At 40.4% G+C, this 25558-nt stretch overlaps 1 protein-coding gene across 1 annotated transcript in view; it reads right to left on the bottom strand.

Annotated features, from left to right (window-relative positions):
• Positions 1-25558, bottom strand: part of FBLN5 (fibulin 5) — a 48107-nt gene that overhangs the window by 3423 nt on the left and 19126 nt on the right. Inside the window, exons 5-10 of the mRNA XM_027637708.1 lie at positions 11829-11951; positions 8945-9061; positions 7890-8009; positions 5016-5138; positions 4345-4471; positions 1288-1483 (exon numbers count right to left, since the gene is read on the bottom strand). Coding sequence (XP_027493509.1) covers positions 1288-1483; positions 4345-4471; positions 5016-5138; positions 7890-8009; positions 8945-9061; positions 11829-11951 — 806 coding nt within the window. The remainder of the gene's footprint in view (positions 1-1287; positions 1484-4344; positions 4472-5015; positions 5139-7889; positions 8010-8944; positions 9062-11828; positions 11952-25558) is intronic.

Genomic DNA, 25558 nt, shown 5'->3' with positions numbered 1-25558 from the left:
TTTATTAAATGGAAGCAGACCTTTGCAATGTCTGGCCAGAAAAGTGGATTACATGCATTTAAAAATCAGAACTGCTGACAGTAAAATCAGAAATGTGTGTAGACAAAGTGGGTCCTATTTTACCTTGAAACTGGGTGTTTGTGTTACCTTTGATCAGAGCAGGCCAACATAGCCATGAGGAGGTGCTGGGTGGGCTGCCCTGTGCTGGGCCTGTTCCTGGTGCCTCAGTGTCCCTCCTGCCCAGCTCTGCTTGCCCACCACCCAGGGAATGGCTGTGTGGTAACTCAACAGAACCAGCAAGTTTGGGCAGTGGTGATGGGCTCTGGGGCCTCAGTGCTGGGTGGATTGGCCAGGATGAGGGGAAAATGTCAGTGGAACCAGTAATGACTTTACAACAGGAAAGCTCTTGTGAGATATAATGATTGTAACAGGACCATTTGTCAATTCGTGATTTTGAAGCCTTTTCCTTTTCTTACAGTGGGAATCTGAGACTCTTGTGAGAAATGTGCCTTGGAATCTATCCCACTACCGGTGTCCATGAGGGAGGGGAACTGTCAGTAGCCACTGAATGTGACTTTATGCGAATATCAGAGCCAGGTTTTGCCTACAGCTGAAAATTACCCTCCTCAGTGTCACCACCCCTCATGGAGGTGCCCCGTTCTGTGCAGACACTCCCATCACCCCTGCATGTCAGTGGCATGGTAAGGATGACTGGAGAAAAGAGAGGTCTTCTGAGGAAAACTCAAATTAAAAAAAACCAAGTAGTTATGTTTTCTCTAACAGGGTCTACATAAAATGTATGTTCTCAGTGAAAAAAATGGATAGCAAATGAAAGCAAGGAACACAGAAAGTCAGTCCCTGGCATAAAGGGGTGGGGTTTTTGCTTACTTTTGTGTTTTTCACATTTTTCGATTTCCAATCAATAAAATAGACAAGAAACATTGAATCTTTTGGTGACAATTACTGATTGTCCATCAAATAAAAAACAGTTTGGCACCATAATTTCTCTTGAGCATGGGAGACCTGAGCTATTCTTAGGCATGGGTACAGCCCTGGGCTTTCCTAAACCTACTGTCTCATAGGATAAGTGTGTTTGCTTTGGGTAGGTTACTTTCCTGAGAGACCCAACAGTTCCTACGGATCAGCACACTGGTCTGCACATCTGTGTGTAAAAATGCCTCATAGTGAAGGTTTAAATGATATTGATTAAAAGGTGAGTTCTGCTATCAGGCCATTCAGCTAATGAGAAGATATTTCATATTTTCCCTCAGTGAGCGCTAGACTTACCCGCATGTAGAATTCTCTGCCCTCATTCCCTGATTTGATTTGGAAGATGTAATAGGCTCCAGGATAGCGAGTTGTTGCTTGCATCTGAAAAATGTCCGAAGGCACAGACCTCCCAGACACCATGTCCATCACTCTGTACAGGATGGTGAACGGCTGATCTCTGCAACCAGGGTTTTCAGCTGGACACATGCAGCGGCTAATTGTCAGAGACAGAATTGTCATTAGGGGTTACAATTGTCTGTAATATTTTATTCTTTATATGCAAATACAGATGCATAAATAAATAAACAAAGAATATTGTTGACCAGCTAAAAGAATCAATGACTTGTAATAAACTTTCTCACTTTTAATATTCTCTTTGTTGCTATTCTGGCCTACTTATATCACTGCTTCCTTTTTCTTGTCTTCTAGGCCAAAATACTTTCACATTCTTTGTCTCCTTAGATCACTCAAAAATGTGTACTTTCTGTGGAGCAGCTCTGCAGGTATAGAATACTCGGTACATGTTTGTTCTGATAGTAATTTAAACTGAACTGTCCCCAAAATAATGTTAATTAATGGATCATTTCGCTGATAGTGCTACGTAAATGTAGTGCTATTTGTTTAGAAATATTTTATATACTACATGAGAACATACAGGGAGACATCTTGGATCCAAACAAAGCTATAACGTCAAATGTAGAGCTCTAAGGAAAAAGAGGATAATGAGCCAAGTGTACAACACTTCCGCCAACAGCCTGCAATTGGTTGTGACTCAGGGAATTCTTGAAGCAAAGATGTCTTCTTTGTATTCATCAGCTCTTAATACATTTCTTATCTATCAGCTTTTCCAGCTTTCCCTTACACACACATCCAAAGCCCACTGCGACGAGGAGCTTCCACAGTCCCCTTCATCTTTCTCTGCATGGTGCCTTTTCTGGCTTAATCTTATGCTCCCAGCTCTTCTGTTTGAAAGGAGTGCAGCTAGTCAATCCCTGCTCATCCTTTTCATACAATTCAGGACTTCATATTTGATCCTCTTCATAGCTGAAGTGTCCTAACTTAGTTGTTTCTCAAAAAGAAGCTATTCCATACTTTTGATCATCCTCATTGCTCCTTATGAACCTTTGTCCAGTTATATTTCTATTGAGAGGAGGGGAAGGAACTGCACAGTGTTAAAAATGTGGTACATAATAGCATATGCCCCAAGAATATTCTCTACCTACCAACACCTCAAATTCAGGTTGCTTTTCTGACCTCTAGTGAGTACTGCAGATTATGGAACTAGAATAACCCTCAAATGTTCGTTTGGATGGATTATAATCAGATCAGTGCTCTTTATTGAATTTGTGAATTTGGGATTGTCTTTTTGTTTTACATTCATCTACACTGAATTTCATCTGCCATTTTTATTGCAGTCATTGAGGTTTATTCTGCAATTTTTTTCTACTCACTCTTTTATCTACTGTCCTCAGATACTGTTGCTGACTTTGACCATCTCATGGTTTATTCTTTTTCCCAGGTTGCTTATGATGGGCCAAGTAGGTCCAGCTTAGACCTCTGAAGCAGAACTTCAATGTGCAATTTGACAATTTAATACTGTCCTCTATTTATTTTTTATCTTTCAGTCTCTTATTCTTCTGTTCCAGGGACTACTCTCTGTTATTTATAGCTGCTTAATTTCCATGATAACTATGTGAGAGTCTTTTCAAGCCTTTGGAAACCCAAACAGGCTGCATCAGTCCATGTGCCCTAGCCACATGCTGCTGATTTCTTCAGGGAACTTTATTAAAGTTGTGAGGCAGGATGTCCTTTTATAAAAGCTGTGTTGGGGAATTTACTGGACAAGGGTCTTTTTGACTGTTTTTTCTATAAACTTCCTCTACTGACACCAGTTTCAGACAATTTATCTGGCATGGCCCCCATCAAGAGGCTTCTGGCATTGCAAACACTCAATTCCTTCCACAGAAAACACAGATGCAAGGAATTCACTTGGCTTTTATCCTGACCACTTCTAGACATATGCCACAAATTAAATGCAGTCCCATCTAGACATGAGCCAAAGCCACCAAACACAAAACTAATAGATCAAGAGTTCTGCAAGCTGCTCTGAGAGGACTCTATAGTTGGGATCTAGGGAATTTAGATACAGAGGCTTCAGATATTTCAAATTCCAGTCTAAGACTCTACCACCTCTGAAGGTGGGTAAACCTGGAACTGGACAAACACTATGTGTCCACTCTTCAGCTGGTCTAGTTCAGAAAGCAATGTAATTACATGAATAAATTATAATGGAAAGAAGCTAATTCTTCCTCTCTTGCCTTTCTGTGAAATACATTTGACTACCAAGCGATCCCAGGTAACTGGGTTTAGTGCAAACACTATGGATGAAATAATAAGGACTGCAATACAGAGAGATCCATCTGGAACTGAAATATTTTGAACCCCAGGCAAATACATTCAAAAATGTAGAAGAAACAGGCAATTTTTAGAAATGTGGGATTTATTTTTTACTTGCTCAAATAATTCCCAGTTGAGACAATGCTAACAGCCCCATTCAGACATATCCAATTAGAAATGGACAAGGGAGATCAGTCTGTGAACTATTTGGAACATTTAACCTTTAGCAATAGGAAACTACTTGTATCCTGCTGTCATGATCATCTACTGTTTTAAAGTACTTCCCAGGCATAAGCTAGTTACCATTTACAGGAAATACTCATACTAATAAACAGACTGCATTTGAGCATATGTGAAGTTGGTTAGTAATGTAAGTAAATGTCTCTTATTACATCACAAACCTTGCTGTTTTCTCTACTAACTGATAACTTTTTTTCCAGTTAACTTCCCACACATCTGAGCGTGATATCATATCGTATCCCACCTGGTGACTTGGTAAGGAATTGCAATTTATTATTTTTATAAAGCTTACCAGTGGTGAATGCAGCAACAGCATGTATGTACAGCTCTCTAGACAGACTTCACGGCTGTGTCGTAATATTACATCTCATTTGGTTTATTCTAGATATGATTCTCACAGAGAGAAGTTGCTTTTGTGGCTGTGGGTATGTTACTCACTTCTCACTAATCTGGAGATAAGGCTCCTCGCATCGTACTGGGTCTAAACATTTATATTCTCCTGGGATATTGAAACACGTTTGCTGTGCAGTGCAGGTGAAGTTTCTGTTTTCACATTCATTGATATCTAAAACACAAGGAGCAAGAGAAAGGCTAAAGCAGGGAAATATGTACAAGACATCACTCCAACAAACCCGTTTCCATCTTAAGGAATTGCCCCAAAATTAATACCCCAAAATAAAACCCTTGCACCATGAGAAGTGGCCTTTTTATAATTGTCTCCTCTTTAAAGATCAGTTTTTACTCCATTCATTTCTGCTTATTGGAGTGTTCCCATATGCCAAGTGCTGCAAAAAAAATGGAAAGGAGTTGGCTGCTCAAGCTTTCTGACCTTAGAGAATGGGAAAAATAGAGACGTGCAGCAGAGGAGAGAGCATTTGAGGTCTTCCCCGTGTAGCTGTTTCCTAGTCAATAAAGTCTTACTTAAAACAACACACCAGTTCACCTCATTCACGTGATGACATTCTTGCCAGATTTACGTAATTGGCCCTTAGGAGTATTTCTCTGCACAATGCAAAGACCAAGCATCTCAGTTCTTGAAAATCTCTTTCTAGACACAGGATCTATTTTCTGGTCCCCTCAGGTTTTAAACAGTGCAGGAATGTTCTTACCTTGGCAGCTTCTACTATCGTCGAGCAAGTTATAGCCCGAAGGACAGATACAGTAGTAAGAACCAGGTCCGTTCACACATTCATGCTGGCAGAGGAACTCTGAGAAGCTGCATTCGTCCATGTCTGCAGTGGTAAAACAAAATTTAGTCTCTTTGGCTTTACTGTCAAAAGAGAGTCCCACAGGCGGGTGGCCATCCAGGTTCCCTGCCTATCACCCCAGCTGGCACCCTCCAGCTCCCTAGAGCTCTGCAGTAACCTGACAAAATGCTGTACAGCAAGTTCTTGCTTAAACAGTTTTTCCTAGGAAAACCAAAGCTGCTGCTGAACACAATGCATGGCTTTTATTTATTTATTTTTCTTTTCTAATACCTGTCACCAGCTGGCCATGTTTTCAGTTCTGTTTTACGTCAGAGATAGAGATACTCCAACAACAAAGCTGCAACTGCAATTTGAAAGGAAAGACTTGGCAGTAGTTTTCTCCTCTTTTTTTTTCCCCTTTTATTGGAGAGCAAGCTTCCCTTTCCCAGGGCCACATGGGTCCCAGCAGAACTCCTGCAGCCAGCCCCGTCTGTTTTATGTTTCTTAGCCTCTAGTCAGTTGCTTCCAAGTCATTCCAGCAAGACTTCAGAGCTCATCCCAGCCTGGGTCAGACCTACTGGAAGGCCCAGCCATCTCCCCGATACCCAGGAAACTAAGCAGTCTTTCAAAACTGATTGAAAGCAGAAATTGTGCCCTTTTCCCCTTGCACTCGTGAATTGACCAGTCATTGTGTTCTGCAGAACTGTGCTTAGGTGAGAAAGACAAACTTCAGAGCCGCACGTGGAGGCGCGGCTGACTGAGAAGAAAACACATGTGAAGGCACTAGACTGAGGGAGGCTACCATTAATCATTTCCTTATTTCCCTGTTCAGGGGAAGAAAGAAACAAAGGCCAGAGCCCCAGCCAGGAACTCCCAAGTTCTTATTCCCAGCTCTGACATGTGGACTCTTCCAGGCGAATCACTTTTACTCTTCAGACTGAATTTCCCTTTCTTCTAAATTGGGCTCAGTCCATTTATCCACGTCTGGTGGGTTGTGCAGAGGGATTGGAAAGTATTTGAAGTTCAAATATGTTAAAGTGGCTTTATGGCTGAAATCACATTATCAAAAGGGAGATAAAAGGAACCCTACACATACATAGTCCTTTTATTGTGCAGGTTTCCCCAGTGAGTTTATTGAAATAAACACCTTCCTTACAAAATATGGACTGAAGGCTGACTTCATAAAGTGACTGAGATATCACTCACCCCCTCAAGGCATCCTAGCCCAGACCTCAAGCACATTGGATTTGTATGACCAGTGCCCAGTTGCTGTCAAGTGCTGAGGGGCTTAGAGCCCCAAGCGTCCTGCATTTCTGCTGCTGAGCCCACAGTGTTCCTAAACAATTCTGGCATTCTGCTGACTACATGGAAACAACAAGATGGTAGGCATTTCAGAGTACATCTAATGTGCTTGGAAGACCTCTGTGATTAGAAAATAATGATGTCAGGAAACCAGGTTGAAATCTCTGCCTCTCTCCTTGAACTGGAGCAGGGATGACTCCCATCTTCAAGGTAAGTTGGCTGCTAGGCCATGGACTAATCCAGCTCCTGTTGAAGTACATCTGAGCCCAGTCTCATGAGTGTTCTCCTAACCAGGCATTCCCTTTGCAAGCCTCAGAGGTGTCTAGCGATTGTTTGTGAAGTGAAGGAAGCTCATCCAGAGAAATTTGACCTGCTTTGACAAACATTTTCTTGCATAGGATTGTCAGAAAAAGATTTTCTGCTCTAAATCTGGGTGGTGGAGAGTCCCTTTCGCTGGCTTAACTCTCAGACACAGATGAGGCTCAAGCACCACTTTACGTGGCTTTGGAATAAATTTATCTGGTTCAGGCCCCCAAGTAGCTCAGGAGATGAGCACATAAAAAGGTGCAGGAGACTAACTTAGAAGAAGAAATTCCTTTAAAAAGCAGAAAACTTAGGTTAGGTCTTGCAGTCTAAATGTTAAATGCATAAGACCCTTTAAAGATTTAACCTTTGCTCTTTCCCTTATAATAAAGAGTTTTGCAAGGAAAAACATCTTGGGAAACTCTAACCTATACACACACTGCATCTCACACATCGTCTCTCTCTGAAACATCATGTTACACCTGTTTACTGTAACTTAAAATATAAGTATTTTCCAGTGCATTTTTCCTTCCAAGAAATATTGGCTGGATTATCAAATTTTATCAGGTTGTGGGAACATTAGGCAAAGAAATAAGTTTTGCCTTCAATTAAAATAAAATAATAAAAACAAAAACAAGAGAGGAAAAAGTACGGTGACGTAAGCACAATTCTGCTATGTGCTGAACAGATCAGCAATAGCTGTACTAAGAAACCATATATTGTTTCTGAAGTGTAGCCAGAGCCATACAGGGGAAACTGGGAAAGGTTTCAGGCAGAAGTGAGCAGCCGTAGGATTGAGAGGAATACATATATTCAACAGACAAATGGAAAAATGCTTTATATAAAGTATTTCATTAATCATGGAAGAATGTTCTAGGACTATATCTACTTTCTCTAATAAAGCTTCCTGTTTAGCATTACAAAGTGCTTTCTTATGTTTTGCTGTTACCTTGGAGCTTTTGAATGTTTAGCTTATTTCTTTAAAACCATTTGCAGCCCTCCTCCACTAAGCTTTGCTGGGTATTTTCTGTGTACTTTAGCTGGAAAGAAGATCATATGAGTTGTAGCTACCCTGCTGCTAGCCATGGACCAAGGCAAAAAACTTTTTAAAAAATATGTACAAAGTAATATCTTGGAAAAAGTAAACTTAATACAATTAAAGAAAACAAAATGATAAATAAAGACAGTTACCACTGCAGTTAACTCCGTCAGCTTCCAGTTCATAGCCGGGTTCACAGCGGCAGAGGAAAGAGCCGTAGGTATTGACACAGGTCTGAGTGCAAGGGTTTTCAGTTGTACATTCGTTCACATCTGTGGGAAACCAATGCCAAATGCATCACTGACTTCTCCCCAAACTCTATTTTCAATTTTTTACTGTAAAGCATCTCAAAGAGATTAGCTGTGCAGTCAGAATGCTTTGTTGTGAAAAAACATAACCAACTCAGTATTGTTTATTGGGATTCAGGCTGATACTTAGGAATAGCATGTTGGAAGCACAATGAAGCATTTTGGGAATGTCTTCAACCAAAAAAATAACATGGAAGATGGGGATGAAATATTTATTACAATTGTTTCTGGTTTTATCCTACAATTTTAAAACCATTGAACCAATACTGTCATAACAGACCTGAGAAGAAATACTTAGTGTTTCCTGAGGAAGATAATGCAATGAGGAAGCACCCTCATGGAAACCTTGGGCTAAGGCAAAAGCAATTTTTTTCCTTTTAGGACATTAGCAGCTTCTGGCCATCATTAGGACAGACCTTTTCCTGCAGCATATGGGAAGATGCTCCCTCCTTCACTAGGAAGTGGCTCTGTGAAGAGTTTGAGTTGACTTTGATTGAGGTAGCACAACACAGCAAAAGGTGGTCTAACGCTCAGGACCCCAGTCTGGAACCTGGGAGACTCAAACCTAATTTACTCATCTGACAAAGTTTTCCTGTCTCAGGTGGGTCACACAGGCTCAGATTTTAATAGTAAATTCAGTGCCTAAACTCTTGGCAATTTCAGTGAATTGAGTGAATTGAGGCTTGGGCCTCTGTGCATATTTCTCCCGATACACCCGTCATGTTGCACCTGTACCCCTTCAAGGTACAGTGAAATTACAGAATATCTGTCTGACAAACCTATGAACATTTTCAAAAGCAACACTGGGAACATTACTTGTGTTCTAAAAACTAAGCAAATTTTAAGGATGTTGCTGGGCTGTGACCAAAGCCTTCAGTCATGGTTTACCATACACATACCTTGGCATGATCTTCCATCATCATTAAGGGTGAAGCCTGGGTTACAGGTGCAGGAGTAGGAGCCGGGCACATTGGCACACAGCTGCTGGCAGTAGCCATAGCGACATTCATCTATATCTATAGAGGGGAAGGATGAGAAGTAGAGTGGTCTGCATTTTCACATGCAGATACAAAGCAGCAAAAACACTGAGTTACCAGTACCAATAACACAGTAACAACCCAGCACACTGGTTATGGATGTAAGAGCCAAACTTCCAGGCGTTCAGATACAGAGTTATATTAAGATACATTTCTAGCCAGTAGAATATATAATATATTTTTATCCACATCTGACATCTATCAGTATGCCTGATGAATTGATAGTCATTGCTGTAATCTTCAGCTTAATGTGAATCAGGAAGCCCGGTCCATTCCTTTAAGCAGCTACCTCGAAGCATACCTGACACACAGCCCACCAGTACAAGCACAGCCAACATTGCAGAGAAATTTTGCCAGAATCAACATAGAAACCTTTTTTGCTCCACATATACCAAAGCTACTCACTAGAAAAGCAGTGTTTGTTACTAAAGGCTTCTTTTTTAGTGAGGATATTCTTTTTTCCCTAGTAGTCACATTCACATTTTATATGAATTTTTAACTGACAAATTATAGACTGTGTAAACAGTTAATTTAATGCCAAAATAGCAGCTTGGGCTGAATTGCAACATTAGCAATGCATGCAACTCACTGTTACAAGCACAAGAAGATGCTGTAAGACATGTAAGATGGTAAGTGTTAGAATTTTGCCCCATGACTAAGAACTAAAATGAAACACCTGGAGTAATTGTCCCTTCCAAGGTTTACATTTCCTTTAGTATCAACTGGTGTTTGATTTATGGAGATTTTTTTTTAATGGCTGCTCTCAAAGCTTTGAAGCCAAGTTTGTGCAGTAGAAACCCCAGTGCATTATCTCCAGTCAGTTAGCAACATAACCTAAAGGCCAGATGAGTGATGGTGAGTACACCAGCAGTAGGCTTGGCCCAAATCCTGCAAAAAGGGACATATCTTTTAAATAAATTAATACCTAATTTCACTGACACAATGCATTCCTTTAGGTACATGCTTTGTCTTTTGCAGGACTGTTATCTCAGGAGTGCTACATTTTGGAGATAATGACTTTTACTGGGCTTCATCTTGTGGATGTTTCATGTGGATATGGTTGTACTGGCTCATCTGTGTAAACTTTACAGAGATAATTGCAACAGATAGAAGTGCAGGGTTCTGTAATTGTGGTTTACTAACAGTGCACCAAAAAAACCTGTCTCTAAAACCCAATTCAGCCCTCTGATTACAGTATATTTTCTTTTACTGCTTTATGCTAGCAAAGCAAAAATCGCTTCTCCAAAGTCAGTGGAAAGTATTGAAAACTGAGATTTTTTACACTTAGAGAAAAATATAGCAACTCTAAACACAATTTGCTTTTCACTGTTTGCATTGCCTTGTAATAATCCACCCCATGATTGCTCAATTGGGCAATACTGGGATGTTATTGCCTATTTTAAATAGCATACAGATACTCAAATCAATTCAGCAATGCAATCATTTCAGTTCTCTGGTATATCCATCAAGCAGTAGCATGTTTTAGATGCATGCCCAAATCCTGAATGCCACACAAAACCTTGTCATTTGGCCTGTAACTGGGAGAAGTAGCTGGGTAACGGAACAGGTGATGCAGAGCAGAATCCCCCTCTCTGCTCTCCTTCATCCCCTCCCATCACATGTGCCTGTACAACCTCCAACACAAGCTTTTTCTTTTCCCCAAGACAGGTTGATTTATCAGAGACTAAGGAGCAGGGGCCTTGGAGACTTCATACTCCAGGGGAACTACAAGACAGTGACCCCCTGAAATGGCTATGGCTGCACAGATCCCAGCTTGGACAGGGCTCAGCTCTGTCCCTGCCAGGTGAATTACATAGCAGCTGTTTGCAGTAGTTAGGAAAGCAGTCATGACTGAGTCCTTCACCCGGTACTTAGGAGGAGAAAGCCAGAAAATAACTGGAGATGGTTCAGGTATGCATGGACAGGAAAAGCCCATTCTCCTTCCAGTGGAGGTGGTGTGATGGGATGGTTCAGCTCTGCAGAGCTGGCAGCAAACAGCCTGCCAGCTGAAAAACTAATAAAGAGGGAAAAACTAATAATAAGTAAACTTTTCTTAGGAAAAGTTGTATCCTAATTCCCAGGTCTTATCTGTTTACCTAAAATTAACATCTATGTCATCATCCCCCGGGCATATCAAGTGAGGGGAATGGGCTGTCAGAGAGGGGAGATGGAAGGTTTTCTCGTGCTGTTCATTGAGCATTGTTTTTTTCAATAGGACTGGGATAAAAGGATGAACAAGACATTGCTGCAAGGAAAATAATAAAACTGAAATAAAACTTCTTGGAAGCTACTGAAACAGCAGCCTGTTCAGAGGTAATTTTTTTCAGGCCCCCAAGCAAAAGAATTGGTTGACTCTAGGGATTTACTCTCAGTTCTGTTTCTTGGTATCAAATACAGATCCCTTTGGGTCCCCACTGCCACAGTGAGGAAAGGACAGGTCTGTTTAGGAAAAATATTTTTGTAAACGTGCTTGTGATTGATCTTACATGAAAGGGAATCCAGACTGGGAATATGAAAATCCCACCTATTACATGGATGCTAATCATATGGCATTTACATCTACATTTTTGTTCCAAGAGGTAGTCTCTCTGCCGAGCATACCATGGGCACTTACAAAGACAGAAGACAGTTTCCACATACTGAAGGTTTAACTGTGTACTTGACAAAAATGCTTAGTGATGTTATTTCAGAGATTCACAGGTACATATGCACAGATGTTAAAATATCATATCACATAAGGATTTACCTAAACACTGGCCTTCTAACAGCCAGTAGCCTTCAGTGCAGGAACAGGTATAGCCCCCCTCAGTATTTATGCAGATCTGGGTGGGGTTACACTGGTGAGAATCTGAAGCGCATTCATCCACATCTGCAACGCAGAAATACAGCAAGAAAATATTAAAAATGGCAACAACAACAGATAATTCACAATGTACAGTGTGTACACTGGCTCCATGCAACGAACCAAAGTGTGAAGGAGTAGAGAGAATGACCATTACCTGAAGGAAAATTCACAATAATACATGTCTGAGGGCAGTGAGAACTGAGGGTGCCCATCAAATCTCTCCCTTTTGCAGGTGACTCAGTGTTTCTCAGAGTTCATCAAGGGAGATCTTGCATTATCTCAAGCTTTTTGTTACTTCCACTTTTGCTTTGTTACTGAGCTGGGATTTCCATGCTGCAGGGCAGTGTTCAGCCCTAGGGAGAGGCTCCTGAAAGGGCTGTACAACCCCACTGAAGACTAAAGGATGAAAGGCAGTTCGAAAAATCTACAAACACAACTCAGACATATAAAAAAAATTACTTCCTACCACCACCAATGCAAACTATCTCACTAACTTTTCAGACAGAAAGTTCAACCAAAATCAACCTTTACCTGACCAAAAAAATGTATGTATCCCTGGAATCAATTTCCTGACAATAAAATTATTTTCTTTTAATTTTCCCCCCCCATCTTTATTGGTTTTAATGTATCTGGGTTTTTATTACAACCCCTTAGGGTGTTTTTGTTGTGGGTTTCTTTTTTTTCCAAAGTTTTTTCTTTTTTTTTCCCCCACAAAGGAGGTGAATAGCATTCCTACATTTATATAAGCCAGGACCCTGGAACCTAACTGATTAAAAATGCCTTTCAGAGTCAGGAGTTCAGTTTGAATCCGTCTCCTGATGTTTCAGGTGTCAGGTTTGCCTATAGATATCAGAAATAGAAATATCAAAAGATAAATTGTGTCAGTTTTTCAGCCAATTCAGATTTCTATATTTTATTTATTGATACTTAAACTATTTTTTATTCCAGCATACTGTTCACTGGCCTTGCTGAAGTACTATGTCATCCAAGCAATGCTACTCCCTTGTTCCCCCCATGATTCTTATTAACCCAGACTTTGTTGGGTCATGACTGAAAGTATCTCACCAATGCCCTGGGCTGGAGCAGGCAGCAGAGGGCAGGAATTACATCTCAGTCTCTGCCCCCAAGGCAGCTAGCACAGCCAGTTGGCTGTACAGTCCTAGCAGTGATGAAATAACGGATCCAGTCTGCTAGAGCAGCATATCTAACATGTTTGGATATATAAATAAATACATACATATTATATATATGGAGAGAGTCTAGAGTTCTTATCTGGCCAACATCTGTACCGGTTATGGTGAGTCAAAGCTGGTAAGATAACGAGAGGGGCACAATTAGAGGCAATTAACTCTGTCAGTTCCCATGTATTTATTGGCCAGACGAAAGTTGGCAAAATGGTGGGGGAAGTGGGAAAGCGGTAAGATAACCAGTCTAGACTACATAGGTCCATAAATATGTTGTTCAGTTCAGCTATTACTTCTGCTATTGGGCTAAAAAATCTGGATCCTCCCTTCATAGCATATCACATATAATTGGTTGTATCTGAACAGAGATTTTATCTAACCATAAATTTAATAACAATGACATTAATGTTTTCTAAATGAAAAAGTTTTCTATTTGTCATGCTTGCTTATTGTTTTAGGAGTGGGACCTTGGGATCTTGCCAATTCTGCTGCTTCTGGCCTGCACCAGGCTTAAAAAGGAGATTTTAATTTTCCATGTTCCCTGCTTCCAGTAATATTAATAGATGAAGCAAAGTGAAAACAAAATGAGGGTGACAGTCTCACCGCATATGAGAGCAATGCTGTTTGAAAACTAGATCCTACACTCTTTTGTGGTGCATCTCTCTTGCAGGGGTATGATGTGTGTCTTTCACCTAAAGCAATGGGTGGCTACAGGATCAGTTTTGTTCCTGAGTCATCTTTGCAGCAGTTGCATGAGCTCCACTCCAGAGAAGACATCGATCCTCTTTCCTTTGCTATATACCAAGCAGACTTATTTGCTTACTCCCAGTCTTGACCTTTTGTGGTGGTATTGGAAACATATTTCCATTTGAATGAAACATTTTTTACAATGGAGGCTTCCTGTGGAGTTTCTGCTAGAAAACCTGAAATTGTCTATGCACAACACCTGGACTCCCCACATCTTGCCCTGAATAATACTTTACTGACTTCATTAATGAAGTTTTATGCAATCAACAGATATTGCTTGGGCCTGATAGCACACACCCAGTTCTGTATTACAGGTCTCTGGCTTTCTCTAAGATTGCCCCTTACCACAATGTGCCATTAAACTTTGACAGACCCAGCCAATACAATCAAATCAATTATTTTTGACAAGCAGCCTTCACAGTTGAAACAGGTAGTGCAATCCCAGCCTGTCTGCCATGAGTTATCTACGTTACATGGACTCACTAGGTGAGAGCAGATGTTTGCAGACTGGGAATAGCGTCAGTGCAACAATTAGGTATCCTCTTGAAGAATATCAGAGCTGAGAGACAGAGGGTGCCTTGCCCAGCTTATTTGCACAGTGCAGCATACAGTGAGAGCAGGTGTGGTTGACAAAACTAGACATTTGACAGGGAAAGGAAAAAAATGAAACCAACCCCAAATTGTTTCCACTGGGGAGAAAACTAGCCATACAAGTTCAAGAGATTGCCTATAATGGATGAGCGTAGAAACTGTATCAAACCACTCTGAGGGCATTTTCCTTAGACTGGAAATTTGCAAGTGGAATTGCAAGTGGAACCTGACAGCTCATCAATAATGCGTCAACAATTTCTTATTCTGGTTGCATAGCTTATTTCTGTCCCATTCAAACATAAATCTTAGGTGTGTTTATGCCCTGGGACTTCAAAGCTGGTTCGTACGACCTCTGCTTTTGTGATGGGTCAAACACAATACCAGAGCAAAACCGTGATGCTAATTGTACACGATACTAGATTGCCAATGGTTTTGTAGGTTCAAAGCAGATATGGCAAATTCAGAGAATAAAAAACTATTGTAAGGCCTATTCAATACAAGCATGGCACATGTGGCTAAGAAGTCCCTGAGATGCATTTTTCTGAAGCCTGGAAGAGTGTGTCTGACCCAGCATAACTTGTGTCACAGTCTTCACAAAAAAAAAAAAAAAAGAAAGAAATGGAAAGAAATACTGCAACGAGTTGTTGTCTGAGCCTCAGAGTAAAGTCTAACCAGCCATAGAGCAGAAGAGTTACTAAAGTGGAGCATGCTAGCACCTAGAAACCCTACTGCCCTCCATTCAAGATGTTAACAAATTGTGATATTTGATGATCTCAGCATTAGTGCCAGGAAAGCCTCAGATGCTGTCACCCATCACTGGTAATCCAAGGATGGTTTTCATTATACTGAACCTGCTTTTAGTAACTTTCATCAGCAAGATCCTTAGAAAACATTACCTGCATCCAAAGAGCAAGTCTACTTTACTAATAGCTACCATTTTTTGATACCTCTGGCTAGATCACTCAGTATGTGGCAAGAAAGAAGAATTGCCATAAGGTGGACTAGGAAGGAAATACAAATTAGGTCTATCCTCAATGAAAACAGATTATAGTACCTACTAGCTAGTACCAAGTACCTGCTGTGCAGGACAAGGAGCCAGCACAGCAACAATGACCACATTGTAACTCATGTGCTGAGAACTTACCCTGTGGGAGCTCATCCTTGCTTTTCATCTTCCAACCCCCTGCTTCCTATTTGAAAATAGGGATTACAAAATCTCTGTCACACTCCAGTATCCCTCACTCTTTAGCACCTAAAACTCTTCAGGACAGGGCCTGCCCTCTTATATACAAAACCTGTTCACAGCGAGTCCATTTTTATTTGAAGCCTTCCAATCCTAACACAAATCAAACTGGACTACAAAACCCTGCAATATCCCACTTGATGATAAATATCAGCGCACCTGGATTTTAACAAGGAAATTGAAGATTAAGGAATTAAAGAACTATCCTGTGACCACTTAACAAAACAGAAGCAAGAGGTCACAGGTGTTTCTGACTTGTAGTCCTTTGTGTAGCCCAATACAACGTACCCTTATTATATGAACACTTAAAGATGCAACTTTTTCAGAAATTTTGTGCAGACTCTACGTTGGCTAATGAAATCTAAAATAAAAGATTAACCATCATTCTGAAAGCATTAGGTTTTCCTAGGTGATCTCAGAGGCATCAAAGGCTCTTTCAGCTAAATTCTATGGTACCGACAATGTTGCTTTTCTTCCCTAACGGTGCATGGAACCTCAAAGCTCCCAGTAGTTACTGAAACAGAGAGAGAACTATTGACATGGCCAGTGGCAAATGAAAAGTTATCCAGCTAGCACATCTCTCCTTACTCTTACAGGCAGGACTGGGAATGTTTCTGTGAAATTATATATGAAAAAAATTAGGATGTTAAAGATTGTCATACCTAATAATTTTGAACATATCCAAAATTTTCCAAGTGATTAGCGACTCTGGGTGACTCCTTTGAGAGAGCAGTTGTTCAGCACTTTAAAACCACACTAGAGAACGAAGGCTAGTAAGATGGATCACTGTTCAAAACTTCTCTCGCCAAAGAGTCCTTGGCCAACACTGGCCCCAGTTGTTTCGGCTCTTGATTATCCTCCTGTGTGCTATCAAATTAGTGGTCATCTATATTCTCTCACCCATCCTTCCAGTTGTTGTATTCACTTCTCTTATCCATCTTTCCATGTTGCTGTATTCACATTACTGCTCCCACAGCTAGTTCCAAAGGTAGAAGTTCAGGCAGAAGTCCAGACAAATTAAAATCTGACCTGAAGTGGGAATGATTCAGTTTGTTACTTCCCAGATGAATTCTGAGAGCAACCACATGGCCCATCCAAGCCACTTCTCTCCTCCTAAGAAATACCGGCTAGAATGAACACAGAGCTTCATGGCTTGAAGCCATGAGTTTTAAAGATCTTTGGTTTACTGGCAGAAAGGGAGAATAGGTAGATGGTATATCTGCATATATTTTTCAGGAAACCCTTGCTGCAAGAGCCTAAGCTCCAAAATTAACCACATCCCTCTCTCCTAGCTCAGTATGTCTACCTTAAAAAATTATGGCTGTGCTGGTTTGGTCTAGGAGCCCTGAGGTATGATGTTCTGCTTACTTGACCTTTTGACAAGAGGTGAGGTGGCTGGGGCAATGGGATTTCATTTGGGTATTGTGAGACTGGAGAAAGTGGGTTTTTTTTCATATTTCTGGCTGACTGGCTGCCTTTTGTGGGATGTGATGTACTGGTGCTTTGTTTTTATTGGTACAGATTGTATTTTTAAGGATGGGAGGATGCCTGGCAACTGGATAAATAACATTTACAATGTCAGAATAAATAAACAAACTAATTGAGTTTAGCATGCAAATTATTGGCTTTGTGTTTTATTATCTGTAAAAGTTAGCAGCAATATTAATGGATTCTTTAGAATTTAGCCACATCATAGAACAATGAATGTAATTTTTAATTCATTGCCCATAAATTAAAGAATTAAGAAATAATTTAAAAGCCATGCATACACACAAAAAAAATGGGGCAGCTTATTGATACAGTCAGAAAGGAAACCTCTATGTCATACTGCAGCACAAAACTGCAGTACAACTCACAACACATCTCACCAGGGAGGCTAATTCTTATCAGGAGGTCTTTTATACTGACTCATGTCCATAAAGAATGCAGAACTGAGACCACATTCATCTGTATCAATAATGTTGCAAGAAATTACAGTATAAAAAAGAAAACCAAAAGTCTAATACATTGAATTAAGACCCAATATATTCAATATTGGTCAAACAAAAAGGCTAAATCTAGGAGTTGAAAAATCTCAAGAGAGAATCATAAACATGGAATTCTGAGGATCTGGTTTTGGCCCAGTGTTTTCTATATTTCTGATAAAATGCAGAGGATCACAAGCTGGTAGAGTTAAGAACTAAAATTTCAACAGAAGTCTTATATAAAAGTATTTTGCTAGGTATGGTGGCACATTTGAAAGTGCTTTTCGAGGCAGACAAATGCAAGGTCATATATCAAGAGTGAAAAAAGTTGGTCAAGAAAATAACTCTGGGGTTGTTACAGATAATCACTTGAACATGAACTTTTCCTGACATCATGTTGCTGAAAAGATAAGCATAAACATGAGAACACTGAGTAGACACAGGAAACTGTTCTTAGCACTGTATATTGCATTAGTACAATAATTACTGAAATAAATTTCTGGTGTCAACACTTCAAAAGATGATATTGCAAAAAGATCATAAAATCTCCAAAGAGTTGTTCCAAGCCACAAAAATTTGTCTTAGAGCAAGATAATGCTCCATTTAACAATCTATTAGAGAAAAGTTTCAAAGTATATTTGCCTCTGATCTGTAAACATCTTCATGGAAACTTAAGTTTTTACCTGAAGATGGTCACTAAAGCTAAAGCAAAAAACAATGGAATGAAATTCAGTGTTTAGAAGACAAATTCAAAATAAAAATAAGACACAAACTTCAGTAGTACTACTGATTAACCATCTGAAAAACATAATAAAGCACATGGTAGATGTTCCCTTACATTAGGGGCTTATATCTCAACAGTATTTATTCTTTGAAATACGCTGTATTGAAAAACTCTTTGAAACACTAGTTGCTTGGTAAGGTTATGTGGCCTGTGGTACAAAAAATACAGATTATGTGGTTGAAGTGGTGTCATAAAGTCTTCATTGAATGACTAAACACCATTCAATGTTTAGTTATTTTTATCTATATCCATAACCATCACATTTGGGATTTCCTGCTTACCTTACATCTTTTTCCCTTTCCTAGGCCATCAGTAGATCTACTTGGGCCAGTGAAAATACTGAAAATGAGGATAGGAATTTATAAAGTTGTTCCAAACCATTTCTCCATTGCAAAGATTTAAATGTACACGTATGCTTTTTTTTTGTACTTTTATTAATAAAATCGATGATTTGCACCTGCCACTACAGGAGCAAGAGAGATTTGCCTTGTTCAGTCCATCCACTGGTGTTGGAAGTGGTGGGAGCCGTGACTGTGCTTGCCCCTCCAGAGGCATGGTCAGATTGCTGTGACCATTCCACTCCCTGCAGGACAGCTCCTTTCCCATCTGGATGGCAAGGTGATAATGGCACTAATGGAGAGCTGTCATCTCTGAGCTAGAACCACATTCTTGGAGACATCGACGACTAGAAGTGAAACTTTGCTTGGCCTCTGATATCAAGAGGAAAGCCAATGTGGACAGCAGATTTCCAAGACAATATGCTTTTGGCAATGTGTGCTGTTTCGCAGATGGACTGTTACATTTTGTTCTCTTTGGAACACATTTAGCATGCATGACTTCCTTTCTTAAGTAATGAATTCTGATAATCATGCCACAAATTTCTGTGGGTCACAGTAGTAGCTATGGCTGTGTTTCCTTCTTTTCATCAGCCATTGAAAAAAGTGGGTATGTTTTTGCCATCAAGATTTTTTGAGAGCCATTAGCACCATGAGGTTCAATGCAGTAAGGCTGAAGATTAATTTGACAGTGGTGAGAGTGCAGGTCTTGCAGATTGTAAAAGGTTTGCCACGGAAAATCTTCTTCCCCCTTTTACAAGGAGGTGTGGGTGATTCTGGGGCCCTACTTCTATATTTTATTCTGTCTGTGCTTTAGTCCCACTGTTTTACTGCCACAACCCCAGGAGCTAACCCTGCTCCAGAGATGCAACGTTCTTGCAGAGAGGCTCAAAGCTGAGAGCTCGTTCCAGAATCTCTGTCTGGTCAAACACTGAAGCTCGTTCAGTCATTTATAACCCCCAGGGCTCCATTTTAAAATAATACAAATATTGGATGTCTGTTTTTTATAGGAATAATTGCAGGCCAGGACTAAACATCCGAGCTCAGTAACATGGGTATCAGTTCCAAGATTACTTGGAACGGAGCACTTTCCCCAAACTTCTCCCCCACTCCTTATTTGGACACTGAGAAATAATTTCCTCAGTAGTAGATTTTTACTCAGTGAAATCACATGTTTTCTCAAAACTTTTTTTTTTCCTCAAGATAATTACATTTGATAAGAAAAGGGAAGAAATAACAATGCCACATTCCTAAAGTGCAGACTGAAGCCAAATTCAAGCTGCTGCTGTGTGGGGTCAGTGTTTTTTCCAAGGATGACTGACCCTGCTGAGCTTGGACACAATCCAAGATCAACTCCCTAAACACCTGTTTAATTGCATATTTCAGTGTCTGAGGACTGGCTGTTGATTGCTGAATTAATTTTCTATCTGCATCCCATATGGATTAGGTTATTGGTATTTAGGTATTGCCTAAATAAGTATTAAAGTTTTTTTTCACATTGATGGTCACACTGGTAGTGGAGGCTAAATGGTGTGTGAGGCATGAATTTGTAATTCTGCTCCCTCTGCCTGGTATGAAAATTGCTCAACATGTGTCACAGGTTCTAGTTTTCCTGCCAGCTATCTGAGCCTTTCCTTAGCCAGCACACTTTTCACATTACTCAAAGATGATAAACAACAGCTAAACTGTGAAGGACTTTGCACTTTGGGCACTGTTCTAGTCCTGCTTTTCTGATTGATATTTACAGGACAGCCATGCAGATAAGTGCATAGCAAGGGGAGTAAAGGGGCAGCAGCCTCTCCCCTCTCTGCTCAGAACAGAGAGGCTCATACACTTGGTATCACCTGCATGACCACAGCTCCTCACCCCTACCAATTCCCAGACCTCCCTGTTGGTACAAGATCACACGCGGCGCTGTGGACTATTCCTGTTATCCCACAAGAGCTTTTGCACAAATTCATAGTCTTCGTGTTAATTCTGGGATCAGAAATGAGACAAAGTACTGATTTCAATTAAGGGATTTGCTTAAACATGGAAACTCCGTGGACTGGAACATAACTGTATTCTCTGGATTCATGACTTCCTGTTGCAGGTTCTGTACTACTTATGAAATCCATGGTCAGTGCATGTGATTTAGGAATTTCAGTTATTTCCCTGCTGCACTTATTCTATTTCAAGTAATTGTGGTACAGCAGAAAAAGAGTGACTCAAGTACCCTACTGGAGTAGGCACATGTTAGTATCCCACTGATGACAATGAACCTGATGAATTAGGAGGTACAAAGCAGCTTTTGCTCAACATGGTTTTATCTTCATCATTGGGAAACATACTTTTGAGCTGGATAAACAAAGTGTTATCGTGATCTCTCAAAATTATCTATTTTGTATGACTATATGCTACACTAAGATCTGCTGAGAAGGTAGCGAGAGGAGCCAGTGAACTTTTATTGAGAATACTCCCAGCTGCTGGGAAGTTATCTAAGTGACACTTTCTATTGCAATGGAAACAAAAAATGTGCACTCAGAGCCAGGAATTGCACACTGAGAAATCGAAACATACTTCTAACAAAAGATCCTTACAATCATCCCTTTGCTGCATGATATGAAACAGTCTCATGAAAAAACCTCTCGAGAAGGCTTATAAAATTTTATAAAGAGGTATAGAACCATTAACACTGAAGAAGTGAATTATCTATGGCTGAATTGTCTATTTTCTCTGCAATTCTATGGGTTAGTTAAAAATACCCTATAAGATGGAATATGTCAAAAATATAGGAGTTTAAAGCATTACTTATCAAGCGTTTAAACATGTCTGTGAAATCCTATTGTCTTCCCCTCCAACAGATTCTTTCAAAGACTTTTCAGTTACGGTACATAACATGAGAGAACTAAAAGCAGAGAACTGCTATTCCCACTTTTGCTCCCCGGGGAGCTTTGAGAAATCTCAGGCACAAATAGTCCAGCCAGCTGGTTTAGCCAATCGGTGGTCAGTTTACATTTCCTCTAATAAGTGAACTTCTTGACCGTACATTTTAACTGAGTCATTAAGAGTTCCTTTTCCAAGTGTTTTGGCAGGCTAGGGAGGTCTGGTACTGTGAATAGACCGCAATAACTAGTAAAGAGGAACAGTCCGACTTTTATACAGCAGAAGAAATCGATCCAAATGGATCCAGAAGTTAAAGCCACAGTGAAAACAAAGGGATTCAAATATCCACCTGCAGGTTATAACAGAAACTTTTATTGGAAAGGCTGCTTCTTCCATTAAAATGCAGCCACTTTGGACATGTGACAGGACAAAATCTTAAACAATTGCTCAAGCATGTTGTGCAAACAACTGCGAGAGGAGTATTGGAGACCTGAAAATCCAAGAGAGATTCTAGGTGTGCAATGTGTACATACCCATAGAGATAATTCAGTGCGAATGCTCTGGTTACTCTCACAGGATAACTTGAAATCTTCCATATACATTAGAAAAGAGGACAAGGGTTTTCCATTATGGGAAACTGGAATAGTAATGTGAGATTTGTCACTAAATAAGATCTCTCAAAGCTTCAGCAATAATCACCAGCATCTCATTCAGGAAAGGACTGGTTTTAAATCTGCTTGGGATGAGCATGCAAGAAGGCACCAGCTGGAGGTGGCGTGGCTGTAGATTGTCTCATGTCACTTGAAACTGCATGAATCAAACACACATGCAATGGGGACTATGGTACTTTAACTTTCTCCAGGAATCTAATACCTTATTCCCTCAACCTAGCCATTAAAACCAGGGAAAAGAACCTGACTGCACTAAGAGTGCTTGCAGAAAATGTGTCTGGAAGCTGATATAGTGAAGTAGAAACAATAATCAGAAATGGAGGATTTCATTTTCAGTTTTTCCGTGAAGTGAATCTTCAGTTTCACAGAGTAAAAATTCGGTCAAGACCACTCATATCAACACTTCTGTTTTATGCTAGGATCAATACAGGGGAAGAAGATGTGCCCTTATCTCAACTGATTTATTGATTGACAGGTAGAGGCCAGGACTCCTGCAAATGTTACGTAACTTTTATTAGAAATTTTGTTTTGCTGTAGTTTCTGCCTTACAACTGCCTCACTCCTGTCTCAGAGTTTCAGAGCCATCCAGAACTTGTCATGGTTCTGCTCAAAACTGGCAGTTCTTGGGGCTAAACAAAACACAACTTTCTGCCTCTAAAAGCTTAGCACATGTGCCTTGAGGTCTTGCTATATCAGAATTTCACAGATGTTGAAATTTTCTGTCCTAATTTATGCATTAAAGATAAATGAATGGGGTTTAACAGAGAGGAGAGAGAGAGAGGGGAAAAGTCCTTTGAGATGAAACACCTCTTTTTGCAGGGAGCCATGAACTGAGAGTAAGGAGAGCAGGAGAACTGCCAGTAGACATCCACATCACACACTATTTGGAACAAAGTAAACCTCCCATATCCACACAGTTTTCATTTATCCAGGAAGGTTTTCAACTCAGTTGGCTGGCAGCAATTTTTGGAACACTGTAAGAAAATGTGTCTCAGGCATTATAAAACAGTGAATGCCAAATCTGAGCTAAAGCCAGTTATTTGAGCAGAGGTTATAGGCATTTTCCAAAGATCACCACCGCAGAAATAAATAAATAGATGGCTTGCTATGTATACACTCAAAGGGGAATGTTGCCCAACATTCATAGCTCTTTGCTATTAACAGTAATGAGGACACAGCTGTCTGAACCTGGAAGCCAGTATTTGCAGAGATTTTTCTTCTCCACTGGCTTTCATACACTACCCATTCTTGCTTATAAAAGAGCCCAAAAGTTCCTAACATTTATATAAAAATTACCTTGGCTTTGCAGTGCTTTTGAGATTGTTATAAAGCATGCTGACACATGGACAGATTTGAAACTCAGATGAAATATGAAAAACAATCTTCTCCCCTGATAAGCTCCCCAATGCCCTCAGTGCCAAGCATAACACTACCTTTGTAGTCAATCATGACAACTCCTAGAGCAGTCGGCAGTGGTTGCTGCCACAGGCAGAGATCTGAAGGTCTCTCTTCCTAAGAAGGACTTCTAACTTGCTGCCTGCAGAACTTTGGGCTGTGATGTGAGCTTTGAGTCACGTATAACTGGTCAGCTCTACAGAGCCTCTAAAGCAAATATGAAACCACTCCACTCCATTCAAAGATCTTACAGCACTTGGAAAATCAGTGTTAAAACTCATAATCTATGTGACAAAATTTCGTTTTATGGAAGTCTTAGATATATGAAAGGCTAGAACCAGTATCAGACACAGGCTAGTGCACTTCAGGCACTGCAGTTTCAGAACCATTGCACAAGGCATGTTGAAGTTGACTTCTGGAAGTCATCTGGTCCCAGCCTCCACTCAAAGCAGGGACAATTCTCTCAGGCTGCTCAGGAGCTTTTCCAGTTGAGGTTTGAATTTCTCCAAAGATACAGCCTTTGGCCACAAACTTTATGAACCTCTGTTCAAGTGGTTTACCACCTTCACTGTGATAACATTTCTCCTTATAGCTAACAAGAATTTCCCATGTTACAATTTTTACCCATTCCTGTCCACATGCACCTCTGTGATGAATCTGGTTTCATCTTCTCTACACACCCACATTATACAGTCGAACTCAGCAAACAGTACAATTCCCTCATCAGCCTCATGTTTTTAAGACAGGGTAAGTCCACTTCTCTCAACTGCACCTTGTATGATGTGTACTGCCACCCTCCAACCACCACAGTGGCCCTTTGCTGGATATCCTTCAATATGCCCATGTTTTTTTATGCCAGGAAACCGGAATGACTGGGAGAACTGAGTGCTTGTGAAGACAAAAGAAATCAACAGCACTCTGAATCCCCCCCTGCAGATAGTTAAGAGAAAATACTTACAATGTGAATCTCTGCTTAATTTAGTAGAAACTGTTGAGCTGGGAGAACTATTTCATTGGATGCTGTACAAACACAGAACCAGGACTGCATTACTCACATATACAGACCTGTACACTTTTGTCCCCAAAGCTTCAAGGTAAGTCTGCCTTTCTTGTACCAAAATTCAGAAATTGCTGACAAGTGCTAAAAGCTGAACACCAGGCTGATGCCATGACCAATGTCACAGGCAGTCCCACCAGCTCTCACAGTATCCATGAAAGCTCAGAAAGATACATGTTCACATTCCCAAACCAAATGGTTCATTTCCAAGTAGCCTGGCCTAAAAACAAAAACAAAACCAACCAAAACCAAATCGTAAAAACCCCATGTTCTTTTTAGGTAATTAAAACCCCAAAAAGTAAATAAATAAACAGAAGAGACAATGTTCCCAACCAGCAGGAACATTTAATCTCTGTGGTTATTCCTGGAGCAAACTCCTGCTTTTACTCTCCAGAACACACATCCCAGTGAATTTTCCATCATGTGGGCCTGTTGTAGTGGAAAGTTAATTTATGTTTTTTCCTTTGTCATAGTACTTTCCTTTATTAGTCCCTTATTGCCACAAGGTCTCTGGTCATACTCAGTCATGCAAGGGAGCAGGTCCACTTTAGAAGGCACAATCTCCAGCACAGAAGCATGCCTAGCAAATTCTTAGCATGATTAACATTCTACCATTTGTAGTCTTTCTAATCATCTCCAATCAGGTATTCCAGACAGTGCTTAATTCAGCATTTCATGTGTCTGCCCAGGTCAGAGGGAATGAATCATGGATGGATCATGTACTCCTGAAATGGTTTCGTATCCCCAAGCTTCTAGATGTCAGCTTGAGATTTGGTGCAGCAGAGTGTGATGGTA

This window comes from Corapipo altera, unplaced genomic scaffold (genome assembly GCF_003945725.1).
Source record: "Corapipo altera isolate COAL_440 unplaced genomic scaffold, ASM394572v1 23, whole genome shotgun sequence".
NCBI lineage: Eukaryota > Metazoa > Chordata > Aves > Passeriformes > Pipridae > Corapipo > Corapipo altera.
The sequence above is the reverse complement of the archived record's forward strand: the minus strand, read 5'-3'. Positions and strand labels throughout refer to the sequence as shown.